The following is a 24,297-nucleotide window of genomic DNA, read 5'->3' as shown; positions in this document are numbered from 1 at the left end:
CCCTCGTTCATTCGGTTGATCTCTCGATCACTCTCATCCTCCGCAGAATTCCTCCCACGCCGATATTTATTTGTCGTGTAGTTCAGCCTCAGTATCCCGAGAGCGTGCTTCCGACCGGATCACCGGTAGCGTAGTCGGGGAGATCCTCGCAACGCACCAACTGGACTGCGCCGCACACCCTCTGCATTTTTCGTGGAATTATTTGAAGCTGCCATAATGTCAGCTGCCAAGGCTTCGACCGTGCCAGTCGCCGAGACAACCGCCTCGGGCGCCAGCTCGAGCGCGGACCCCACAACCTCGACGGAATCAACGGAATCGTCGACTTCGGCTTCACCCACGCCGACCAGCACGAGTGAGACGTCGAGCTCGAGCTCGAGCTCGAGCTCCAGCACCAGCACCAGCACCACCACCACCAGTAGCGCAAGCACTTCCACGACCGAGTCTACTAGCTCTCCAGTTCCAACCTCCACGTCCACGTCTTCTACATCTGACTCCACCACATCCACGATTTCGTCCTCGTCGAGCGAATCCACTGCCTCATCAATAACTTCCCAAGGCGCGACTACTGTCATTGTCACTTCCACCGACACTGCCGGACAGCCCACGACCGAGGCGTCGACAATTGACCCATCGTCGAGCGCAACGGGCTCCGCCGCATTATCGACCTCGACTGCTGCAGCATCAGGTGGGGGCCTATCTGCCAGCGGCACCATCGCTGTTGCAGTTGTTGTGCCTGTCGTATCTGTTGCCTTGATCATTTTGGCTGCTCTATTCTTCTGGCGCAAACGCAAGGCGAACAAGGCTGCCGAGGAGGAGCGTCGAAAGGAGGTGGAGGAATACGGTTTCAATCCCAACAACGACCCTACGCTGCCTGGTATGGGAGGCGTGGCTCCTAAGGATGACACTTCGTCCGGTTATCGTGGCTGGGGCACTACTTCGGCCGGACGTAAAGCCTCGACCAACCTGTCCAGTGGAATGGGATTAGCAGTGTCGGAAGCGGGCAGCGGTCCCGGCTACCAGCATGCCGCGACCCCAAGTGAAGGCACAGTGCAATATTCGGATGGTGCTCGTCCCGACTCGGGAGAGATTGAGCCCATTGGTGTACTAGGTGCTGCTCCAGTGGCGGCCAATAACCGCAACGGCGACATCCACCGCGGACCCTCAAACGCGTCTTCAGCCTATTCGGCCGCCAACCATTCCGAAGCCTCGGAGGAGAGCCACATGTCTGCCGGACACCCATCTGGAGGATACTATGGCGACAACCAGTACTACGGTGAAATGAATACACATGGAGCATATGGCGAGGATGCTTATCAGCCCGTGATCCGGGATGTGCAGGCGCGTCGCAACACTCGAATTGAGAACCCAGGCGTGTTCCCTCGGCAAGGGAATGCGGGTATCGCTCAGAACTTCTAGGACCTTTTTCATGCCTCCTATGACCTGACTTGCCCTTTTTTCCAGATGAGAACCAATCAGTCTCGAAAAATCGTCAAGGTGAAAAAGTTCAGCTCCCCCCCCCCCCTTCTGTGACCATCTTCAACGACTTATTTTACCCTTTTCTTTTTCTGCTCGACCATCGCCGATTTCACTCCTTGTGCGGGCCCCTGTTTGTGATTCCGGCCCGGTGCTCTCGACTTTGTTTCCCGGCGTGATGGACCTTCGCTTCGCCATGTGTTTATTGACCTGTAACCTTTTTTTGAGTCCCACTGCTTCCATTTTCCCTATCGTCTTTCCTGATCTATCTATGGTTTTCCTCACCCATAATTTTTTTATCGGGGTTCCCTTTCTTTTCCTTCTCTTCTCTTTCTGAATATCTCGTTGATTTGTTTGATATATCCCTTGCATCTGGTCTCACCATACCCGTTGATGTTTTGGCCCTCTTGTACATTTCGCACTGCGCCGTGCTCGGAATCAACCTGGGCAGTGGGGTGTGTTTGGCAGGGAAATTCTTTTCTTCTTTCTTTTCTCGCAATCTTTCCTCTTCCTATAGCCTAGGTGATTCGACTCAATAAGGATTAGAGTTCACCCGATCATCCATTCCTACTAGATTCGATCTTTTGCTGCCGATGAAGTTGACGGCGAAGCAGCTCTGCCCTGGCAGGTACCTGCTGGCACTAGGTAGGACCAGGCAGTTGGCAAGCCACATTCCCAGGGCCTCCAGCGAGCATAGTCAGCACGGAAACGTGCGCGCGCCGTTCGCGGTGATTGGCGGGGGCAGCTCCCCACTTCCGGCTTAAGTGAACGTCGACTCTCGCGCTTTTCTTCGACGCTACGGGACTCGATCTGCTTCATCTGACTTCATTGGCCCCCGAGGTACCGGAGTGCGGAGTGCCTGGGCTGTCCCGGTTGCGCCCCCGCCGTCTTCTGTGCGAGCCTGCGAGCCCAACTTGAGCAACTCAAAAGCGACTCGGTGCGACTGTGATCTCTCGAGACAAGCGGTGCCCCACCGCAGAAGAGCTCGGTGCTTGCTGTAGATGGAATACGAGAAAGGGGTTTAGGGATTCTTCTCGTCCTGTCATACTACCACTTATGTACTCCTGCCTGGTGACACAGCGCCCTATCCCACTATCATCATTCCCCACTCCGTTGCGCTGCTAGCCCCCTCTCGACTCTTTCTCTCTTCCTCCCTCTCCCTCTCCCTCCCCGTCCCGCGCTCTCTCTCGCCTCGAGTTTCTCGCCAAAGTGCGTCCCGGGAATCCCTTCCCTCTTCTTTCTTCCGTTTGCCATCGAGCCACTACCTCCAGCTGTGATACCGACCCTTACCCCAACCCGCGCGAGCTGGCACGCTCTCAAATCTGAGAGAACCCTGTGAAGATGTGAGTTCTCTCTAGTCCCACTCCTCTCCTGCAGCACTCTTGTTCGTCGCGCTAACTCTTTCCTGCAGGAAGTTCGGTAAACAGATTCAACGCCGGCAGCTAGATCTCCCCGAATATGCCGCCAGTTTCGTCAACTACAAGGCGCTGAAGAAGGTGTGAAATCGTTCAAGCACGCGCGGCGCCGAATCACGGTGAGACGGCTCGTGGCTAATCGTTTCTGCAGTTGATCAAACAACTCAGCGCCACACCCACAATCCCAGCGCAGAGGACAGCGGAAGAACTTGCCGAGGATGGCGCCCTGGATCCGCAGGCTTCGCTGCGCGCGAACAAGGAGGTGTTCTTCTTCCGTTTGGTCAGTATCGAAACCGTTCGCCCTTGCTGTCGCTGGACTCACACGAGACGATAATCCAGGAGCGTGAAATCGAGAAAGTCAACGCCTTCTATCTTCAGAAGGAGTCTGAGGTAAGGTCGCCGAGCCTACCATTTGGGTCCCACCCCCGCTGACCGTGTGTATTGGATAGTTTTCCTTGCGGCTCAAAACACTGGTCGACAAGAAGCGTGTGATCCAGACCCGATCCGTCTCAAGTTCCAAAGCTCCGTCGAACTTTGTGGCGCTGTTTGAAGGGCTCCAACAATTCGATGGCGACTTGAATAAGTTGCAGCAATTTGTGGAGATCAATGAGACAGCCGTGTCCAAGATCTTGAAGAAGTGGGATAAGACATCCAAGTCCCGCATGAAGGAGCTTTATCTACATCGCGCGGTTGAGGTACAGCCCTGTTTCAATCGTGAAGTGCTACGTGACCTGTCAGACCGAGCGACGACAGCCCGGTTGGAGTTGGAGGCGTGGGCCGAAGGAGAGAATCTGTCATTTGATACTTCGCGACCATCGGACCGAGCAGCGGCGCTTGCCTTTGGTACCGAAGAGGAAGAACTGGATCTTCAGGTTCTGCAGTCGGCTTCCACCGGCAACCTGCAGACGCTGCGCGAATGGGTGGCGAAGCTACACTCGTTCACGGACGCCCGCGATCGAGCCACACGGACCTTCTTGACTGCGATCAATGGGTTTTCCGATGAGGTCCTTTCACTGCTGCTGGAGAGTGGACTGGTCGACATCCACGCGGAAGATGATATCAACGAACGAAACTGTCTTCATGAAGCCGCCATTTCTGGACGAGAGTTTGTCCTCAGAGCGGGCCTCGCAGCTTCCGTGGACATTTCCCGGTCCGATGTCTACGGCCGGATCCCTCTCCACTACGCCTGCATGCACGGCCGGGTCGACATGGCTAGAGAGTTGCTGGCCGTGGGTCCACAAACGGTCGATGTGATGGACCATGACAACTTCACCCCCTTGATCCATAGCATTGTCAAGCGTCAACTTGCATGTGCGGAGCAAGTCCTGTACAGCAATGCCCGTATCGACCCGGCTTCAGACTCGGACCATATCCCGTTAAACTTGGCCTGCCAGCATGGGTCCCTTCCCATTGTGAAGATTCTCCTTGAACGCAACGCACGGCTCTTACCAGATGCAGAGGGTCTTTACCCTCAACACATGGTTGCCCGGGCGTCACAATCCCCAGATTTGCTGTTGCTTCTAAAGCAGCACGGGGCCGATCTTGATCAGAGAGACAAACTGTACCAATGGACACCGCTTTTCCATGCGGCCAGCGAAGGCTGCGTACCATGCCTGCATGCGCTACTCGAGCTAGGTGTCGATGCGCAGGTCTCCGATGAAAAGGGCCTATCAGCCATGTATTACGCTGCCTGGGAGGGACATCTCGAGTGTATGCTTCTTCTCTGGGCTCAGCCCTCAAAACAGCAGCCCCAACGGCGGCCGTTCGACGCCTTGAATGGCCTGCAGTTTCAGGACTCTGACATGATGGACGAATATGGCATGAAGCGAGCCAGCTCTGCCGAGATGGACACCGCCGACGGTATTCCAGACTTGTCCCTTCCTCCTCCGATAATTCCTTTGCGACGCTATGGCCACAACTTCCTTGATAAAAAAGTCTTTGTGCAGCTCTTGTTTGACCAAGGAAATTCCTCTTCCATCGCCTTTGACCAGGCTGGGCGACATCCTGCTGCCCGGCTGACCATATCATCCAAGCTTTCAGATTTGATTCCTCGCACCATTATGCTGCCCATACAAGATGATTCGCGAACGATATCCTTTCATGTCGACAATCTCGATACTTTTGCCGTCGATTATGAAATTTTCCCCACGTTTGGCTCTAAAGTGATCGCGAAGAGCGTGGCATTGCCCGTGATCTTCCAGGCCGAACGATCCAGCACAGGGTCATGTTGCTTACCATTATTCGATCCACGCCTTCGAGCCATTGGTCAACTTCGCTTCAACTTCCAAGTCATCAAGCCATACCACGGCGACCCGTTAGAAATCACGCATTTCGCAACTTATTGGAAGGCAACAAGTGCCCTTGACTCGGAGCATAATGGGTTGGTCACCGGCTCCAGTCTGTCGGGTGATTACGTGCAACTTTTCATCCAGTTGACACGAGATCGAGTACCAGTGCTCTTTCCCCGTTTCATGATCAATCACCACGGGATCGATATCCCAGTCTGTCATCTGTCGTTTGACCAATTTCAGACCATTGGTGCCGAACGAGGCGTCCAGCGACAGGAAATTGTACACTTCTTGAAGACTGACGCGAACAACGATATGCCGCAGACGCATCGTCTTCTGGCGGAGTCCTTCATGTCCCTGAAGGAGGTTTTGCAAGAATTGCCAATTGATCTGAACATGAATCTTTCTATTCTCTATCCATCAGGCGTCGAGGAGAGATCACTTGACATGACTTCCTTGGCCGACGTCAACAGCTTTGCCGATGCTATCCTCACCGATGTTTTTGACCATGCTCGCATGGCTCGAGACAAAAACCCTGATTTCATGCGCTCCGTGGTCTTCACCTCTTACAATGCGAACATCTGCACCGCACTAAACTGGAAACAACCTAATTGTAAGCCTTCCCGCGCATGATGGTGGTACAAGACTAGCCCCGCTAACCCTCTCTCTTAAGACCCCGTCCTCCTCTGCAACGACCTAGGGCAGATTCGAGACTTGGCCCGTAACGTGGATATTCTTCCTCATGTCAACAGCAGCGGACGAGCTTCCATGTCGATCAAGGAGTCTGCGCGAATCGCCCAGAGCAACAACTTCATGGGCTTGATCTGTCGGTCAAGTCTTCTGGTGTGTCTTGTCTCTCAATCTACCCCCTCCCCCCTTCATACCGCGTGTTACGTTTCCTAACTGTTCTTCATCTAGAATGTTGTCCCCGCCCTCGTCGAAACCATTAAAGAACTCGGTCTTGTGCTGGTGGCAGACACGTCTGACGAGAATGGGCAGCCCGACTGCAAGGATGCGCTGTCCACTGCTAACGCCATGGGTGTGGCAGAATGGGCCTATCGGATGCCCGACGGCGTCAACGGCGTAATGAGAGCCAACGGTGTCTTGAGATTCAACGATATGATCGACATGTGAACACGCACCCTCCCCTCCCGTCTTCTCAATGATCTCCGTTTCCACAATATCTTGCATTCCCTGTTCTCTTTATTGTCCACCACGAAGACCACGAAATTTAGTAGCTTACGCCGTTGTCCCCCCTTATGTTCATGATTTTGCTTTTGGGTCAACTACAAGGAGACTGCTCCTTCCTAGGGCGTTGCAATCGCAACAGGGGTCTTTGCACCTGGTTTTCTGGCTAATGTTGATGTCGGCGCTAGGATAGATGGCTCACAGGGTTGGCTCTCGTGTGTATGTGTATCATATGTGTAGATTGAGTGGGGAGGGCGCACAGGAGTTGCGCCGGGTTAGGTCTAAAATGGCTAATGTACAATTCCCCCTAAATATTCTCCCGAACTTCGCTATGCTATATAAACAATGCCACTACATCAGGAGCTCTTGGGCTTGCTCTTTCCAATATCCCAGCCCCAGCGCCGCAGAACTTTGACCACTTTGGGCGTCACCGCAGCCGTCAACGGGACCCGGATGAAAATAAAGCTCTTATGGATGGCGTAGGCCAGCGCCAGTTGAGTCCATATGCCTAGGCAAATGTGTTAGGAGAATGTAAATGCCCTCCCCCACAAACACACAACCAACAACAAGGAGCGACGACTCACTGGCTTCTTCCTGGTTCCGTTCCTCAGCCCGGACGAGGCCGGTCTGTCCATCCTCGTCCTCTGCTGGAGACCTCGTCTCTGTCTGAGGCCATACCGATCGGAAAACGTCCTTCACCGATTCCACCACCACATGCTCAAAATGACCGATCCGATCCACGCCCAACAGCCGCACAGCTGCGAAGCAGAACGGGAAATCCAATGCAGAGAGGCCTAGGTAAACACCCAATGCTGCCCAGCCATATTCACGAGATAGTGTGCGCAGCCGCTGGGACAGCGAGTCAGCTTCTTTGGGGGCCTGTGTATGACTGCTCGAGGACCCCGAGTTGAAGCGCTTGTTCAGTCGCTGTCTGGGAAGTTGAATTGAACGCAGGCCCGGCCTGGATTGTGCCGTCGCACGGGGGACAGAACGGGTATTTGTGGTCAAGCATCTTCGGTTTGCTCCGGACAATGCTGGGCTGTTGAGAAGGGGTTGGTGTCGGAGGATGGCCAGGGTCTGCGCGGAACGCATCACAGTTGCGGCTCTCATCGTGGATCTTTGCAGGAGCTCAACCGGCGGCGAGGCCCATCGCGAGAAAATTGAGTACCGGACAGGCATAGTTTCGCGTTATCGATGCCGATGGTTCTCAGGCGGGTTGTGGGTGTGTGAAGATCAAGCGTGAGAGCTTTGGCGTTCTGCCGGATTCTTTTTCTTGGATCGGGCGATCCTCTCCGGCGCTTTCGGCCGCCCCGGTCCGATCGGGCGTGAACGCGCAAGTCGGACTTGGGGACTTAACGGCCCTTGCATGTGCAGCCGGAGCCGACGGTGGCGACCGTCTTGAATCATTACAGCCAGGTTAGATTTGTTCTGGTGGATTATTCTCTCGAAGTAAAACCCTGTAATCCTCGTACTGTACAGTTCGCACCTGTTTTGCTGTCATAAGTGGATATAATGTGTTGATATAAGGCCGGAACCTTTTGCTCGATGATGAAAGCCCTACGACACTATATCAAAGTTCTCGATTGCAATGGCCAACTGATTTTGAATTCTGTGCCGTAGTTTATCATCCATCTATACAGGCCTAAGTATTTGTAGATTCGTACTCGTATTTGTTGGATTCCTTTTTGTTTTGTCCGTGCTTTGATTGAAGAGTCGTCAGGATAACATATATACTCTTTGTTCCTTACTCTTTTCCAACTATACAACAACTACAATCCCCTTCTAGCTAGCTCTGTATCCCTTCGTGCACTCGAAGCTTCACAGAGGCTGAGAAAACCCGCTGGGATGCTGACTCAGCTGATGGCCAAAAACTTCAAGGTCCGGGGCCGATCAACTTGCACACCCCCAACCCCATCATGTCGTGGCGTCTCCCAGGGAAGCTGCCCCAGCTTTCTTCGCCCATCCGGGATTTCCAATGGCTTCTCCCTCATGTTCCCGTTCGCGAGTTCGGCATCAAATCCCTCAACACACCCAAGCCTAGCCGCTTTAACGTTGGCCCCGGCCTGCCTGTCCTGGAGTCGACATCGACCGCGGCTCTCCGCCGTAAGGCCAATTCATTGCCGCCCCGGACCGGTGCTATTACGACCAAGAAGGGCATGACTGCCATCTTTGACCAGGAAACCGGCAAGCGCATCGCCTGTACCGTCCTACAACTGGACCGCGTGGAGGTCATCTCGCATAAGACTCGCCAAAAGCATGGCTACTACGCCGTTCAAGTTGGATCAGGCTGGAAACACCCCAGTAATGTGACCAAGTCACTCCTGGGCCACTTCGCGGTCAACGGGATCTCACCCAAACGCCATATCTTCGAGTTTCGTGTGAAGGACGAATCTGGTCTTCTCCCCGTGGGCGAGAGCATAGATGCCACTTGGTTCCAGGAGGGCCAGTATATTGACGCTCGCTCCAATACCAAAGGCAAAGGCTTCGCAGGTGTTATGAAACGGCATGGATTCCATGGTCAGGATCGCAGTCACGGTGTGAGTTTGACGCATCGTTCACTTGGTTCCGCCGGTCCCAGTCAAGGTGGAGGTTCTCGTGTCTACCCAGGCAAGAAGATGGCAGGAAATATGGGAAACACTCAGAACACGGTTCAAAACCTCAAAGTCCTCAAAGTTGACACTGAGAGTGGAATTGTGGTTGTGAGCGGTAGGTCACTCATCTCCCTCGTCGCCTTTATTTACCTTCATTTTTGCTAACGGTTTCTTTTCTTTCCTCCCAAATTAGGAGCTGTCAGTGGTCCAAAGGGTTGCACCGTGCGAATTCAAGATGCGATTAAGAAACCATAGCCCGAAATCGAGTCAACGACCGAATCAGCCTGATTAGAGGGGGGGGTTGCTTGGGTTAGGGGAAGCATGTACTACTACACCATTCGCGAAATATATTTTTACTTGAGCGGCGTTTGTATATGATACATCAAATGATATCCTTGGTCTTCAGTCCGTTTCTTGTCCACTCTTGGTCGCCTGAATCTCTCAAGAATTTAGGCTGATTTCGCAAAGGAAACGATATGCCGTAAAGTGATGCCCCTAAACGCCAGTTTCTATGCACAAGGCTTGCTATTTATACAGACACTTTTAGGACTCGGATTACTCCTGTCGGAAAGGATCGCTGTCTTTATCAAGCAACTGCACCAAAGTGCCATCTTCCGTCTGTAAACTCCATTCCTCGGTGCGAAACTAGTAGAAAAAAGGCAGTTAGCGATATTCAGACAAAGTGGAAGAAGCATTGGGAGTTTTTCTTGCGGGCCACAGGTTAACTCACAAAACTCATCCGGTCCGGTCGAATACTGCGAAACCTCATCTTGCCCTGGGCTTTGGTGCCTTTGACCCAAAAAGAGATATCGATGCGTCCGTGGAGTTGATTCATTTCACCACTGATCCACGGGATCTGTTGTGCAAAGTATATCTCGTCGCCCAGAATCTCACGGGCTTGCGGCGATGTCCGGAGGGCATACAGAGTGCTGCTGACCACGCTCGAAGAAGATTTCTGATAATTGAAGATACCCAGCATCGCCGCTCCAACGGCCACTGCGAATATTGGGAAAGATCGCAGCCAGCGCCGGCTGGTGTTGATGGTGGGCAGCTCGCGGTCTGCCCGTCGCTCCATCAGCGGTCCCGTGTTAGGGCCTGGGGCGGGGATCATGGTGCGGCGTGAGGGATTGCGGCGGTCGCCTAGTAGCCGGGCGAGCCCGGCGCGCCTGGGAAGGCCACGGGCGATGAGCATTGTAGATTAAGCAAGTAAATTGGAGAAGACGGAATTGGAGACCGGGGGAGGTGTGGGCGTGGACGGTGTGTTTCCGGGAGAAAAAGTGCCAAACAGAACAAACACCCACCCCGACGTCACAACGACTACGCCGACTGCTTGTCCACCATGGCGGCTGTACGGCTACGCAGAGCGTTTCGATATCCCGAAGACTCCGATGGAGATCGCGAAGAGCTTGATGAGGAGGAACAGGAGGGAGTGATCGAACAGTTACAGCGCCAGAATGATGCCCGCAACGCCCAATATAGTGTAGGTTCATGCCGGTACTTTCCTACTCAAAGGGACCCAAACTGATCTTCTTCTAGTTGATCTTTACTGTGATTCCAGTGGCTTCAGTTATTGCATTTCTGCCGTCGGTGGTGTCTTCGCCGAGTCACGTTGGGCGACTCTGGTCTCTGTTGAGTATCATCTCACTACTGGCTACGGCCTACACCATGAGGCACTCTCCACTTCATCCAGATCGCAAGGGAAAAAGGCCCCTTTCTGCCGAAGATGAACACCTGGCCTGGGTTTGCAAAGCTATAGTGCCAGCCAACGGCGTTATGTGCATGTTACTGGCGATGGCTTACTTTCTTGGGACGAACTCGCTCCATGCGATTCGACCAATTCTATATCTGATCCCTGGTGGTATGTTGACTTCTCTCCCTGTTCGATCCTCTCCGGTCAACCTCTCCTGCATTATTGTCATCTAACCGTGCACTGTACAGCTATGCTGGCCGCCATCCTACTCGCTCGAAAAGTGATGCTCTCGGTTGACCTCTCAGCACTCAAAGATCTCCAGTACGAATACAAAGGTGCCTGAGAAAATGTTTCACTTGAACGTTCATGATATGGTCATAATAGTAGTACAGCAAGATTCATATTAAGCACGATCGCCTGACACAAGTCTGGGAGAACTTGCCTCAGATAGAGGAATAAGACTGAACCTTGAACTCGCTTGTCAGCAAAAGCTTCCTGTCCACTGTCATCGATGGTCATTGCTCGCAATGGAATGGTCAAGCTCCAGTGCAGGGTCCACGGGGATATGCAATTGGCTCCCAGATATTACCAATGAGTCGCTGGCCGAAGAGACATGAAGAGCGGAACTCGCGACGGCGTGATTCGCTTCTGGCATCCCCAAACGCGCCTTGTCGGCATCTCGCTGGCGTTGTTCGAGACGACGTGCGTTGTCATCGCCGAACTTCTGCAGCAACTTCACATTCGACAGGCGCAGATTCACTAGAGACTCGATACTCCGGGGGTCGGCAAATTTTCGGGTATCGTACCCTAACAAGATATTGTATGGCTCATACGGGTTCATTGTTGGTTCCTGCCGACAGGAGTCACAGTTGCAATTCTTCTTGCATCTAGGGCACAGCCAGCGACGCGTCTCCATCGGCACGTGTGGTAAAATGTCGAAGGCTCGGAACAATACGGCATAGCAATATTGCAGATGGCATTTTGTGCACTTTGCCATTTTCCAGGACAGTTCCGTATTCCGGCACATGTGGCAGGAGCCGATATCTTTGGTTTTGTTATTCCCATTCAGTTTTCGGCGCTTTCGAGCCGAGTTCTCCTCATCGCTATCACCATCACTAGGGGTGGCATTGGCCTCCTTCGGCATGGGTTTCTTGTAGTCGACCCAAGGCCGTAGCGCCAATTGCTCCTGACAGATGGTGGCAGTAGACTTCCGAACTATTCCGGCCTGGGCAACATTGAAAGTTGGATACCGTTCTTTACTTTTCCCGTCGGTCTTATCGAGGGAGATGAGTTGCAGTCGCCACTTGCTATGTTTTTCCCGCAGTTCGGACCACTGAAACTGTTCCACCCATTTGAGTCGTGAGACGCACTGGCAACTTCGTCCTAGCACGTAGCAGTCCATGCAAATGTCGTACGTGTCATTCTCGCCTCCAACACACCAGGGACATGTGAGAAAGCGATTGAAGATATTGCAGCGACAGTATGAGCAAGTCACGTTGCTGTCAAATCCGATGTACTCAACATCCTCTTTGGATCTGTCTTTTGGGAAGCTTTCTGAAAGTAAGATGTCGGTGTAAAGCCAGAATAGCTTTTCGAAGTCCCCCCGCAGCTGTTCAACTTCAGGGTGATCTGTCTTTCCAGCTTGCTGTAACAAGATTGAGTAACGCTCAAGGGAGAAGAAGATGATTGCTTTGTTCTTGTACTGTTCATCTCGACAGACCATTCGCGCATGCGGGATAGCTTCGGCTAAAGCCATTTGAAGGGTATCGACTGTGGTCCGATTCCAAGCTACTTTCATCGTCCGTGTGCCACGATTCCAGACTTGATGAGCAGCCAAGGGCGGAATGAGGACGAGGTCCCCAGGCTTCTGATTGACCACCCAGGTCCTAAATGGGGCATTTTTCCAGGCCTCAAAAGATGCGAAATGATCCTCCAGATCAATGTCATGTCCGAGCGCGGACCTCCAATATTCAGAGACAATATGTCGGTCCTTAGTCTCTGTCATAAGCCAAAGTGAAGAGCCCGGAGTTGTTGGTTTTCCGTTCTCAAAAGAACCATCTGATGCCTCCACCATAATGTTGTGACCAAGACTGGCGCACATCTCCTGATGTGCTGGAGTGTAAGTGCCCTCGTGTCCGATATAACACATAAGGTTATCGGCGCGCATGCCTTCGGGGAGACAGCTCATCAGATCACCAGCCTTGGCGATAGGCACAGCATCCGCAGTTACAGGACAATCAAGTACATTGGAAAATTGAGAGCCTGGGCCTTTAAACGGTTTGGGGAAACCGTTCAAGTAGAACAATGCTGGTGGAATCAGCTGTTCAAGTGCATCATGCCACTCGGTAGGGCAATCGATATCCTTCAAATAGATCCTCTGACGGTCCTTGTCTGCATAGTTGTATTGATTGAATTGGCGCGAGAGCATTGAAAGATTCTTCAGGTAGTGACCCATCGTCAGAGGCAGGTTGATCCCTTTAACGAGATCTCGGGCATTCTCCTCTTGAAACTCGGTCAGGGACGATCAAAACGAGACACACGGTCACAGGCTACTTACTCTTTGACGAGTATTTCTGTCGCAGCCACTGCTCCGAGAACAAGCGTTTGTTTAGATGGTCATGGAACCCTTCAATCACGAGAGGAATCCCAAGCAGCACGACATGATAAAGGACGAGTTGCTCAAATTCCTCCCGAGGATTCTGGTTGATGGCCTGGCAATGAATGCGCTCCACAAACGTAAAGTTGGCGGTCGAGTCTACTTCATGATGGAGGTCAAGGTTGGGCGGGAACGGCTCGAAGCCTGTTCGTTGACGTTGAATCATAATGGACTTTGAATGATCGATGGGTCTTAGTTCCGAGATTGTCAGAACCGGTTATCTTGATCCAAGCGGCCGGGGACCAAACAGGGTCGAGGTTTCATGCTTGGGAGAAAAGACCCTTAGCACGACGAGACGCGCTGCTATACTTCGGAGGCATTCTTCAATACCAGTTCCCCGTGAGAGACGAGAAATCGATTTCGCAATCATGCTGGAAGCTAATACTTACCGAATAATGGCTAAATTGTTTAGTGGGTAGTTCCTAATCGAAGATTTCCTTTCCCCTCCTCCGCATAGAAATTCTGCGCGTCGAACTGTCAGGAGTCTCTTGCAGGTTAGATTGACAGCTTAGAACCTGTGGGGCGAAAGTGACCGGCTCAAAGGAGGGTGGAGGAGATGGAGGAGACAAAACTAAAGATGGAACTCAATGGAGAAGATTGGCCCCGGACAGTTCAAAGCACAGAGGGTATTATGGAAGGGAGAGCTGCGACACCAGGGAGCGGGAATGAAGGTACAAGGTCAGGGCCGATGCCGATCGTCCGTGGCTGAACACGCCTAATTGGGTTAGGCACCTCCGGCGGGTTTTCTTTTGGATCTTGGGATCTTCGGATCTTTGACACTTGGACTCCAGAGCTCTTCTTCGTGGTTCGCTCTCACCAGCACTGACAATGCACCTGCGGCATCTTTTCGGTTGACCAATTGCTGTTAATTTGATTGATTTCCGTGCATCACCCGCCATGCTACCATACACCACCAGCTACCGTTTTCTGCGACAAGCGCAATCCTCTCGCTGTCGGCAACATGTCCCCATCAATGGTCGAAAATATGGTCACTCGCTTGTCATTGGATTACCTGGTTTCGCAATCTCGGCCTCAAGTTCGACCTTAGTGGGACGTTCCCAGCCGACATCTCCCTGTCATTCGATCCACCACTGGTCGCAACCCAGACAGCCAAAACGAACGTACAGCTCGCAAATGCACTCTACGACGGTTCGACCACTGAAGCTAGATGCACAACATACAAACCCAGCCGCACACTATATCCCGCCGCAGGCAGGCCTAATTGCTTCCTTGCCATATTCCTGGATCCCTTACGCAGAGCTGATTCGACTGGACAAGCCTACTGGCACCTACTATCTTTTTTTTCCCACGCTATTTTCCACACTTCTTGCCGCATCCATGGCCGCTGATGTGGCTCCAATGCAAGTTCTGGGGACGGCCGGGCTTTTCTTCACCGGCGCGTTGATCATGCGGGGTGCAGGGTGTGCCATCAATGATTTGTGGGACAGAAATCTTGACCCTCGCGTTGAACGCACTAGGTTTCGACCCATTGCCAGGGGGGCCCTCACTCCACCAAAAGCAGTGCTCTTCACCGGCACTCAGCTGTTGGCGGGGCTGGGTATCCTTCTTCAATTCCCATCCCAATGTCTTTGGTACGGGATTCCCAGCCTGCCCATTGTCGTTGCTTACCCTTTAGCTAAGCGGGTCACCAATTATCCCCAATTCGTGCTAGGTCTCGCCTTTTCGTGGGGAGCGATTATGGGATTTCCGGCCTTGGGAGTGGATCTACTCGTCAATCACGATGCTCTCATGGCCGCAGGGGCCCTGTATTCCAGCTGTGTTGCGTGGACAGTTTTATACGACATGATCTACGCGCACATGGACATTAAAGACGACGTGGCAGCCGGGATCAAGTCCATCGCCTTGCGCCATGAGCACAACACCAAGACCATTCTGACTGGTCTAGCGGCAACCCAAACAGCCCTTCTAGGAGCAGCGGGAGTTGCCGCGGGCTGTGGACCAGTCTTCTTCGTCGGCAGCTGTGGCAGTGCCGTTATTTCCTTGGGCCTTATGATTTGGAAGGTCCAACTGAAGAATGTTGGGAGCTGCTGGTGGTGGTTCAAGAATGGGTGCCTACTGACCGGTGGTGGCATCACCCTGGGCCTGCTTGGAGAGTATGCAGCACAAGATCTGGGTGTGTACGAGAGTGCAAGACCTTCTGATCCAAGCGCCCATAATGACCCTGGTTGCAATGAGAATGATCAGGGATGACCCATCGAGGTACTGGGCATTCCTACCTAGGTATGCTCTCGGGTGGTATGGGAAATATCTCTCTCATCCATCATCCCGACGCTGCCAACGTGCATGCAAGCAAGAGGCTTTTCACGGAAAAAAGAACGATTACCCACACCCCTTGTAAATTGGAGTTCTTTTCACCCCCGTCCCGTCTTGTAGGATACCTAACTGTTTCTTGATTATCGACTGCGTGAACATGGCGGGATCAATTGCCGGAACCACGGATACCATGGGCTTCTTGGCTCTGAGGGCTTTATACACTTGGGCGGACATGTCCCATGCCCTCATAGTCGAGAGCAGGGGTTTGTCCTGAAATAATAATATCCATGACCATTTTGGCCACTGTATTAGTCATAAAGGGGCTATGAGTAGCACTCGTGCCCCTGTCAATCGTTAGCAAATGTCTCTCTAAAGGGATATATATCTTGTGTCTCTCTATCTGTATAAGGATCGCTTCTTATGAAACTCCAGGGGGTCCTTTGCTTATCCACATTGATACACCCCGTCAACGCGACCAACCTGTGATGGGCGATCGGGAACCAGGAGTCGGTTATTCAGAACTGTTTAGTCATAAGGATGATGTAAACCTCAGCCGTCGTAATCCTAGCTGGAAAATCTACTCGATGCTTAGGGCTTCCGGGAGATTAGGGAGCTTGATGATTGCAACCCAGGCTACGGCAAGCGCGATATAGATGCTCTTGTCCCGTTTTGTTGCACGGAGGAATCAAGTTTGGCTTGAAGGCCCATGGTGCCATAACCCGATTAAAGGAGCTCTGATGGGTGAGTCAGAGCCTGCACATGTGGATGAACCTATGTACACACACCGTTCATAGTTATATTGGTGGGGCCAATCGACGTAACCTGCCAGCCAACGGTTGATTAAATAATACTAAGAGCCCTCTCCCGTGTTCTCCACGTTCTCGGTCCCTTCGACATTTGCAACTACATCAAACATCATGTTCTCCAGGACTACCTTCTCGGTGCGCCGTTTCCCCCTGCAACCTTTGAGTACGTATAAGCTTACCGTCTCCAGGCATTTCGCCCGATCACGCAGCGGTCATACCTGCGCCCTGTCGGCTCCCCGGCCTTTTCCTTGCCCTCCGCTCTCCATGCGCGTCTCTTGTCCTCGGAAACCAAAGCAGCTATTGACAAGGCCGTTGCATCTGCACCCGTTGTCCTATTCATGAAGGGCACCCCCGAAACCCCACAGTGCGGATTCTCTCGCGCCAGCATTCAGATTTTGGGTCTCCAGGGCGTTGACCCGAAAAAATTCGTGGCTTTCAATGTGCTCGAGGATTCAGAGCTGCGTCAAGGTCAGTGGTCTCACGGATTTCCCTCACTCCCTCACTACTTTATCGGTCTGCTGACTGATCCTCCATGTAGGTGTCAAAGAGTACTCGGATTGGCCGACCATCCCACAGCTATATCTGGACAAGGAGTTTGTCGGGGGGTGTGATATTTTGATGTCGATGCACCAGAACGGGGATCTCGCTAAGCTCCTCGAGGGAAAGGGTGTTCTGGTGGCCGCCGATCAATAAACCGGTTCGGGTCGAGGGCGTTGAAATGTCCGATTGGGCGGATTTATACCTTGTAAAATCACTTGATTCTTTAATGAGCCCCCTCCTTCTCTAACCTATGATTGTATCCCTCGGCTCAGGGGGACAGGAGTCCTGGTAATACCGCTTCAAGTACCAGCGGTAGTATTCTTGGCGCCCCGCCACGGAGTTGCTATGCCAGAGTTAGAAAACCCTATGTATGAACCAGAGAAGCGGAGAAATAAAATGTTCATTCATGTCTCATCTTCGACAACCCCAGTTGATGCGCTAGAAATATGCTCAGTCGACCTTGCTTTTCCTGTAAGGGCAATGGCGTCATATGGTTTTATTGCCAAATGGCAGCAGGGGTTAACTTAAGCAGACGCTTGCTCTTTCGACTTCACCAGATCTTCAGCGACGCCCTTCTGCAGCTTGGCGCGTTGTCGGGCTTCATATGCCTCTCGACTCTTCAAAATTCGGTTGACAATCTCTCCCGCGTTCACATGCTGGAAAGCGTGCTGGTCGACCGCCCGGAAAACCCCCATTTTCTTCGGATCGGTATACGGGTCATATGTCAAGGGAATGAAAGTCGTAGGTCCATGATATACAACGTTTGGCACGCCCAAGGGCAACGCCTCCAGGTACGGCTGGCTGGGGGTGAAGGGCGCCGAAAACACAACCGCGTTGATATACTGATTGACTGTTAGTAGCCACCGGAAATAATGGATAGATGGGCCTCACGCGGCACTGGAGAACGCATAGACCACGCTCAAAGATGTTCATAATTGGATAGTTCAGTCCTTTCCAATGGTTGATCACATCATCATCGTGGATACCCGCGACAATGTACGCAGGGGGGTAGTCTTCCTTGTGTTCCACGAGCCGTTTCTCCCGCTGTTCGCTTTCGTACCATCCTCGTCGGGAGCCGTCCAACTCTTCCATCTCGGTAACTTTTCGGAGGAATTCAATGTGACCAGAAGAAAACAGATCGAAGCCCCCGTCGACATAAACAACGCGTTGCCCAGGTTTTGGCCCCTTTCCGTCCACCAGTTTTTCGAATAGACCGGCTTCACCGGTATCATGATCGATTTTCGCCGTCCCCGAACCAGTCCAGGTCCAAACTTGAGGTCCAGGCTGCAGGCCACTCTCATCCGTCGCGTAGTCTTCGATTCTTTGTAAAAGATCTGCAGCGTATTTCTGGCGTTCATCGGGGCTTCCTGATCCTTCTTTTCCAGCAAGGGTATTTTTGACGGACTTGACAAAATGATTCTTCGTGCAGAGAAGCATACGACCAACTAGATCAGTGGTAGATATCCCAGGGGTCCGCTTGACCACCTTGAAACGACCTGCAGCTTTAACATATCGATAGCAATCATTTCCGTCACTGTCCGACGTAATGTCATCGCCGTGGACAACGAATTGGCATCCGTAGTGGGAGACCCAGGGCAAGTAGGTCACGTAGGGGGCATGGGGAACACTTTGAGTAGCCCAGCGACAGGCATCGACGGCGGCGACTCTAGAAGAAGCGATGATTGTCAAAAAGATGGACTATATATAGGCCGAACTATGGATGGGATAATCAGACCGCTCGTCCAACGACATCACCGTTGGTCCTTTATTCTCGAGGATGGCTTGGTCGGAGTGAATGCCCACATAGAGGGCTTTACCGAGTCGACGAGCCTGGAGCATTGCACCGGCATGGCCTGCCCAAAGCGGCATTAAGCAACATTGCAGTGTGCAGGGTCGCAGTAGGCTTCTTACCATGGTGACTGAAGTCAAAACATCCATCGACCCAAACTCGATCCTCAGAAATGGGCACATCTTCCTGGGGATCAACGGGCCATTGGCCCGGTAAGGGAATCTGCTCGTCGGGGGGTATCGTACTCATCGGCGAAACCTATTGTCGTGTTTGGGTCGAAAGGGAACAGCGCTTTCGGGGCGCCAAGGGTGAGGGGAGAGGAGGGGCGGTTAACGGAGACGTACAAGACGGATCGGAGGGGACTTGTGGGGAACCACTCCAGATCTCCTGAAGATTCGGGCGCTTCGCATCAGGCTTGCAGGCTTGCGACTTTCAAGCCGCGATCTAGCTCTTCTCGCTCCGATACTTCACGCCCTGGTCTCCTCCCTCGATTCCTCTCTTTTTTTGGGGCTTCACTGCCTACTTCCGCGCTTGTTTCCCTTCCGACCACTATCTCCGCCCCTTTGTCCCTGGTCCTTGTCCATTGGCCCCGACATCATATCGCCTTAGTGCCTAAGGACAAGGACGGAGACCGGAATGATTTCTTCCACGTTTGCCCCCAGCCTAACGCGAAGAGACACGGCCAGGTCAGGGGTTGGTTATGAAAGTGCTCACGGTGGTATTCCCACCATGACCAGTGGGGGGGTTCATTTGGACCACAGAGTGCCAGCGCCATCTACCAACACATCCACGACATGGCTGCGAAACGGATCTCGACCTTGGATTATCTGAGAAAAGCGTGAGTGACCCGGCCTCTAGCTTCGTGTACCTTGAAAATAGCTGACACGGACTACTTGTAGCCTTGAAGGCCGGGTTTACTGGTTCAATACCGTACATTTCTCTCGAGGCGATATCAGTCGCCTGCCTTATTTTGAACCTCGAAAGCTTTCCCGACGAGCTGTTAATTACCTCCTCTTGGGCTTATCTCTACCGTCCATCCTGGACGTGAGCTCTACACCGTTCGAATATCTCCGAGCCCTCAATGCCTTATTGCTCGAATTCGAGACCTTCCAGTCGGTACACCCCCCCGATGGTAGTTCCTCGTCCAGTCTTGCTAGGGCACGTATCCCACAAATGTTCAAAAGGGCAGCCCACGCTGGTACCAAGACTCGACGAGCTAGCTCTGCCACCGAGATTGGACTTCCAATGCAATCCAGCGACCCGTCTGACCTCAAAACTACTGCGGGGAATAATATCACTTCCCCTTCAACTGCTGCGGCCTCGGTAATCTCATTCCCGCTCACAGAATCTTCTGATCTTCTCCCTGGTGAGGAGTACACATACCTTCTCACTCCGTCGCTGCCCTTCGAACCCGATTTCTTTGAGACCTTTGCAGCCCTCTGCGATGTCTTGATTGACTGTTACGGCCGAATCGTGGCTCTTGTGTCCTCGCCGTCGGTCTGCTCCATAGCACTGGGGGAGACATTTTCCAAGGCGGATGCTAAGCTACGCAAGATCATGGTGGCAGGTGCAGTGCGAGAATTCGAAGATGCCAGCCGAAATAACGCCAAAAACGAAGTTGCTGGGGTCAGTCGAGTGGTCCTCGGCGGACTTGTCGGGTAATAGTCACACTGTTACTAGCGTTTGAAGATGCAAAACTCATGGGAGGCGTTTGAGGTTCAACAGTGCTTTAGCACATGATATGCTACTCGCTGGATATGCTAGGATAGTTGAACTGTGAATGGTAGGGCAATGTATTTTCTGCACAGCACTAGGGTCCTTCTGTGCATCTATGCCATCGAAAACTGATATCACTAGAGTGAAAATTCGAAACGCCTCGCTGGGAACAATTGTAAGACTTTTTTACCCTTTGGACCATGTCACATAAGAGGGGAAATAGATGTGGTATCCATGATGCAAGACTTTCCCTTTCTGAGAGAATGTCAACTTCAAAGGAGAGAGAAAGCTCAAAGGTATCGCGAAAAGAACTCCAAAACGCGCCTGGCTTGAAAATGCAGCAAACAGACGCCAAAAGATGCAATCGCTCTATGCAAGGGACGTGGAAGAGAGGTGGCTCTGCGAGATCGTGGTTCTGCGAGATCGACGGGCCAGAGAGGGCAGAACTAAGCCTGTAGTCGCCGATTTTCAAGATCACGTTGCTCGCCAAAGACTCGGCGGCTCATTTGAAGAACGGTTTCAAAGCCCTCTCGGCCCCGCTTGGCATTTTCTCGGAATCTCTCAACACTGGCCTCCTCGACTTTGTTCTTGATCTTTTGCCAGCCACCACAAAGAGCAGTGATTTTAGCCTCTTGACTAAATTCGGTGGTGGTGTTGGGCGCTAGCGATGATGGCTGATAAACCACTGTTTCACGAACGTTCAGGACGTTTGACCATGTGAGGTTGGTAGAGCACATGGTGACCTTTTTCGAAGCCGGGTCGACATAGGAAATTTCGTAGACATGGGATGTCGCGTTTCCACCAAACAATGAAAGAACCCATTGTGGTACAGACTGGTTACAAGTAATGAGACGCTCGGTCCGCAACTGAAGAGATTAGTCCATAGTCCACCGGGTTGAATAAAGAATCAAGGGTTGCTCACAATGCCGGTGCTGGGGTCGATGGATCGGGAGAGGGTATCCACGCCGACGACATGGGTGACCTTGTCATTCCACGGGCAGTATTTGCGCCAGTTGGCCGTTGACACCTCATCCCAAGAATAGTCAAAGGTGCATGTCGATGAGAAGACCTTCATAGTGGTGCGTACTCAACGGATGAGTCGCTTGTAAGGTCGGGAAAATCCGATGGATAGCAGAGATGTGAGTGGTGAAAAAAGTAGAATAATAGACGCGGTTAGATCTCTAGGCAGAAAGTGAAAGATGATTCAGGCTTAAGAAGCCGAAGACGGGGCAAGGTGGGTTTCGAGTGGCGATCGTGAAGCGAACGTCAGATCGAGTTTTTCTTGCGCGGGTCAGGGATCCCGAGCGGTGCCGTGGGTCGGGTCTTCCCGGTTGGTGCTTATGTCAGGGACCAGGGGCTCACCTGACCAGCTCCCGAGTCCGCTAGAACTGCCATGTATATAGGTACCCATGTAGGACCTAGTTATATGTACCCACGTGCCAATTACAAAAGAGACCTTTCGGCTCCTCTCCACACTTCGATCCTGCTTTCTCCCTCCCTCCCACTACTCGCACCAAATGGTTGAACTTCGCAAGCGGAAAGCACCGGCCCCGCCCCCGGTCGCTAAGAAGAGCAAGCCAGCCCCGAAGCCCAAGGAATCCGATACCACAAGCCAGGCTGTGGCAGGAACAGTGCCCCTGGTCGATAAGATCCTCAATCTAGAGAACTTTGGCGGTGAGATTGAGACCAATGATGGCGCCAAAACAACATTGAAGGCTCTCGTTGAAAAGAGCACATCTGGCGTAGTGTTGTTTACCTATCCCAAGGCTTCTACGCCCGGCTGTACGTTCCTTCTTGACTTCTGCTCAATATTCTATCGCCGTCGAAAATCTCACATGGAGTCTCACTCGTCTACGCAGGTACGAAACAAGCATGTCTATTTCGTGACAACCACGCACATCTCACGTCCACCGGGTTGTCGATCTACGGTCTCTCAACAGATTCACCTAAGGCCAACACCACTTTCAAAACTAAACAGAGCTTGTCCTATCCATTACTTTGTGACCCTAGTGCGACTTTGATTGCTGCCATTGGATTCAAGAAGGTTCCCAAGGGCACAACGCGAGGTGTCTTTGCTCTGGACAAGAAGGGTAAGGTTTTACTTCGAGAAACCGGGGGTCCAGATGCAACTGTGGATGCCGTTCAGAAGTTGGTCGCTGAAGCGCCGAGCAAGGAAGAGACCACCAATGTCAACAGTAGCGATGAGGAGTGATCTGGTATATATACCTAGGTACAGTGTAAAGGGGAACCTCGGTCTTGATGACTGGACATTTCTTTCGGCTCTAATAACTCGCGCTACTTACTGTATGCACATAGTGTGGAGCCGGTCACTACACACCACGGGCAACGCATGGCTGGTCAACCGGGCTAATGCCATTTTGTCTTCGTGTCTCGTTACTCGAGATACCCCTAATGTCATTAAAAATTCGACCTTGGTGAATATCCGCTCAAGTTCATAGACTGATCAATAAGATAAATTCCACCCAGTCCTATATGAGTCCATGGGACCGTACTCGTGGGTGGGCAGATATCCATGGCTACCTAGGTATACTCATTATTAGTAATGCGCATGATGCGGCTCGCCCGTGGATGTTCAGGTTCTCCGGAAGTACATTAATCCGCTTCTGCCGGGCACACCTCCGGACTTACCCTGACGTGCCGCGTTATCGTGGACTCCAGACCACACAAGCTTGCCAGGTTTCAGAGGCTTCACAAGGTTCGTCAGGGGCTCGATAAGATCAAACGTCTCCTCTTTAACCTCACTTCCTGCGTGTGTTATGGTTGTGGGACTGACGAGCAGCTTCATGTCAGAGTCTGCAGTATGGCCCGCGATATTCTGAAAGCCGCCAAGTCGGCATCGAATGTCATCTCGATTAATCAAGTGGGTTGATAGCACCGTTGGCCGGCTCTTCTCGCGCTAAATTATGAGTCGCACAGAAATACTCTGTCCAGTCAACCGGCATCTGGGAGCGTCTTCGACGTGTTCTTGCCATCGATCCCAATCGCTCGACCGGTGTTCCTTTGAATTCGCAATACCGCCTTCCAACCCCGGGGTCTTTGCCGCCTCTTTCTTACGATGATCCTGTCACCATCCCGGCTGGCGACATTGCCGACAATCCCTACTGGAAACGCGACACCCGAAGAAGCTACCCCCAGCTGAGCACTGTGAGCCAGGCCGACGCTGTGGGACTCCTGACGGTTGGCAGCCAAGCCGCTCCTAGAGATGAAGTTTTGCAAATTGGCGAGGCAGGCGAGAAGCAATTAGTTGCTGTCAAGGAGCAGGGTCAAGAGAAGGGCCTGGCGGCGCTGTTTGAGACCGAGAAAAAGAGCATCCAAGGCGTACTGGGCGCCAATGGATTGCCGCCAACTCCTTGCAGCATGAACTCTACTCCTCAGTCCTCCCAGTCCAAGTATGAGATTGACCGGGAGCATGGCTACCCTGAAGTGTATGTGGCTCATGATGCACCTCTTTTGTGGCTCTTGTCTGAACTGACTCTTTCAGGTATCCCTGCCGTACATTTGTTTGATTATGCATCTTTCCGTCTCTGGGGGGAGGGGGGTTCTTGTTTTACCCATTAGAAGGCCCCTGGGTTCTGGGCTCATCAATCAGATCATCGTTTATTTTCATCAACTCTCTAGGTGGCATATGCAACTTCCTCAGAGCAATTCGAAAGCGATTCGACCTAGATATCAACTAGCTTTGGGTCATGCTCCACTACTTTCGTTTCTTCTGATACACAGGCATGAAGGCCGACTGGGCAGCCATTCTGAACCCTAGATATCGAATCAACCTGAAGGTCAAGAGAATGAACCACTTGGTAGATTCTTCAATGCTCGCGGCACCTTCACCGGTTTATGCACCGTATTCATG

At 52.3% G+C, this 24,297-nt stretch overlaps 14 protein-coding genes across 14 annotated transcripts; 9 read left to right on the top strand and 5 right to left on the bottom strand.

Annotated features, from left to right (window-relative positions):
• Positions 1-216: 216 nt before the first annotated feature.
• On the top strand, positions 217-1,416 carry N7459_009818 (uncharacterized protein; the record flags this gene model as incomplete). Its single annotated transcript, XM_056948986.1, has 2 exons — positions 217-352; positions 458-1,416. 2 exons carry the CDS (start codon positions 217-219, stop codon positions 1,414-1,416), a joined length of 1,095 nt encoding a protein of 364 aa, XP_056796211.1.
• A 650-nt stretch (positions 1,417-2,066) lies between these two features.
• phoC (uncharacterized protein) lies at positions 2,067-6,310 on the top strand (the record flags this gene model as incomplete). The annotated part of the gene is made up of 8 exons (XM_056948985.1): positions 2,067-2,118; positions 2,239-2,410; positions 2,885-2,969; positions 3,040-3,168; positions 3,228-3,278; positions 3,338-5,789; positions 5,850-6,019; positions 6,095-6,310. 8 exons carry the CDS (start codon positions 2,067-2,069, stop codon positions 6,308-6,310), a joined length of 3,327 nt encoding a protein of 1,108 aa, XP_056796210.1.
• A 410-nt stretch (positions 6,311-6,720) lies between these two features.
• N7459_009816 (uncharacterized protein) lies at positions 6,721-7,543 on the bottom strand (the record flags this gene model as incomplete). The annotated part of the gene is made up of 2 exons (XM_056948984.1): positions 6,721-6,872; positions 6,922-7,543. 2 exons carry the CDS (start codon positions 7,541-7,543, stop codon positions 6,721-6,723), a joined length of 774 nt encoding a protein of 257 aa, XP_056796209.1.
• A 737-nt stretch (positions 7,544-8,280) lies between these two features.
• N7459_009815 (mitochondrial 54S ribosomal protein uL3m) lies at positions 8,281-9,210 on the top strand (the record flags this gene model as incomplete). The annotated part of the gene is made up of 2 exons (XM_056948983.1): positions 8,281-9,070; positions 9,149-9,210. The coding sequence occupies 2 exons, from the start codon at positions 8,281-8,283 to the stop codon at positions 9,208-9,210; spliced, it is 852 nt and encodes a 283-aa protein (XP_056796208.1).
• A 300-nt stretch (positions 9,211-9,510) lies between these two features.
• On the bottom strand, positions 9,511-10,147 carry N7459_009814 (cytochrome c oxidase assembly factor 1 family protein; the record flags this gene model as incomplete). Its single annotated transcript, XM_056948982.1, has 2 exons — positions 9,511-9,600; positions 9,686-10,147. The coding sequence occupies 2 exons, from the start codon at positions 10,145-10,147 to the stop codon at positions 9,511-9,513; spliced, it is 552 nt and encodes a 183-aa protein (XP_056796207.1).
• A 147-nt stretch (positions 10,148-10,294) lies between these two features.
• On the top strand, positions 10,295-10,988 carry N7459_009813 (uncharacterized protein; the record flags this gene model as incomplete). The annotated part of the gene is made up of 3 exons (XM_056948981.1): positions 10,295-10,435; positions 10,492-10,813; positions 10,894-10,988. 3 exons carry the CDS (start codon positions 10,295-10,297, stop codon positions 10,986-10,988), a joined length of 558 nt encoding a protein of 185 aa, XP_056796206.1.
• Positions 10,989-11,150: 162 nt separating this feature from the next.
• On the bottom strand, positions 11,151-13,467 carry N7459_009812 (putative JmjC domain protein; the record flags this gene model as incomplete). Its single annotated transcript, XM_056948980.1, has 2 exons — positions 11,151-13,147; positions 13,203-13,467. 2 exons carry the CDS (start codon positions 13,465-13,467, stop codon positions 11,151-11,153), a joined length of 2,262 nt encoding a protein of 753 aa, XP_056796205.1.
• Positions 13,468-14,198: 731 nt separating this feature from the next.
• N7459_009811 (putative para-hydroxybenzoate-polyprenyltransferase Coq2) lies at positions 14,199-15,512 on the top strand (the record flags this gene model as incomplete). The annotated part of the gene is made up of 1 exon (XM_056948979.1): positions 14,199-15,512. One exon carries the CDS (start codon positions 14,199-14,201, stop codon positions 15,510-15,512), a length of 1,314 nt encoding a protein of 437 aa, XP_056796204.1.
• Positions 15,513-16,492: 980 nt separating this feature from the next.
• On the top strand, positions 16,493-17,074 carry N7459_009810 (monothiol glutaredoxin GRX5; the record flags this gene model as incomplete). Its single annotated transcript, XM_056948978.1, has 3 exons — positions 16,493-16,516; positions 16,570-16,849; positions 16,920-17,074. The coding sequence occupies 3 exons, from the start codon at positions 16,493-16,495 to the stop codon at positions 17,072-17,074; spliced, it is 459 nt and encodes a 152-aa protein (XP_056796203.1).
• Positions 17,075-17,445: 371 nt separating this feature from the next.
• N7459_009809 (ethanolamine-phosphate cytidylyltransferase) lies at positions 17,446-18,959 on the bottom strand (the record flags this gene model as incomplete). Its single annotated transcript, XM_056948977.1, has 4 exons — positions 17,446-17,763; positions 17,813-18,587; positions 18,657-18,774; positions 18,833-18,959. The coding sequence occupies 4 exons, from the start codon at positions 18,957-18,959 to the stop codon at positions 17,446-17,448; spliced, it is 1,338 nt and encodes a 445-aa protein (XP_056796202.1).
• Positions 18,960-19,504: 545 nt separating this feature from the next.
• Positions 19,505-20,372, top strand: N7459_009808 (uncharacterized protein; the record flags this gene model as incomplete). The annotated part of the gene is made up of 2 exons (XM_056948976.1): positions 19,505-19,548; positions 19,610-20,372. 2 exons carry the CDS (start codon positions 19,505-19,507, stop codon positions 20,370-20,372), a joined length of 807 nt encoding a protein of 268 aa, XP_056796201.1.
• A 500-nt stretch (positions 20,373-20,872) lies between these two features.
• N7459_009807 (putative mitochondrial protein sorting (Msf1)) lies at positions 20,873-21,501 on the bottom strand (the record flags this gene model as incomplete). The annotated part of the gene is made up of 2 exons (XM_056948975.1): positions 20,873-21,292; positions 21,349-21,501. The coding sequence occupies 2 exons, from the start codon at positions 21,499-21,501 to the stop codon at positions 20,873-20,875; spliced, it is 573 nt and encodes a 190-aa protein (XP_056796200.1).
• A 442-nt stretch (positions 21,502-21,943) lies between these two features.
• On the top strand, positions 21,944-22,638 carry N7459_009806 (thioredoxin peroxidase DOT5; the record flags this gene model as incomplete). The annotated part of the gene is made up of 2 exons (XM_056948974.1): positions 21,944-22,208; positions 22,286-22,638. The coding sequence occupies 2 exons, from the start codon at positions 21,944-21,946 to the stop codon at positions 22,636-22,638; spliced, it is 618 nt and encodes a 205-aa protein (XP_056796199.1).
• A 609-nt stretch (positions 22,639-23,247) lies between these two features.
• On the top strand, positions 23,248-23,953 carry N7459_009805 (uncharacterized protein; the record flags this gene model as incomplete). The annotated part of the gene is made up of 3 exons (XM_056948973.1): positions 23,248-23,307; positions 23,364-23,872; positions 23,929-23,953. 3 exons carry the CDS (start codon positions 23,248-23,250, stop codon positions 23,951-23,953), a joined length of 594 nt encoding a protein of 197 aa, XP_056796198.1.
• Between the last annotated feature and the right edge of the window lie 344 nt (positions 23,954-24,297).

This window comes from Penicillium hispanicum, assembly GCF_028827665.1.
Source record: "Penicillium hispanicum strain IBT 35686 chromosome Unknown utg000008l_segment0_segment0, whole genome shotgun sequence".
Lineage (NCBI taxonomy): Eukaryota > Fungi > Ascomycota > Eurotiomycetes > Eurotiales > Aspergillaceae > Penicillium > Penicillium hispanicum.
This window is presented reverse-complemented; position numbering and strand designations above follow the sequence as displayed.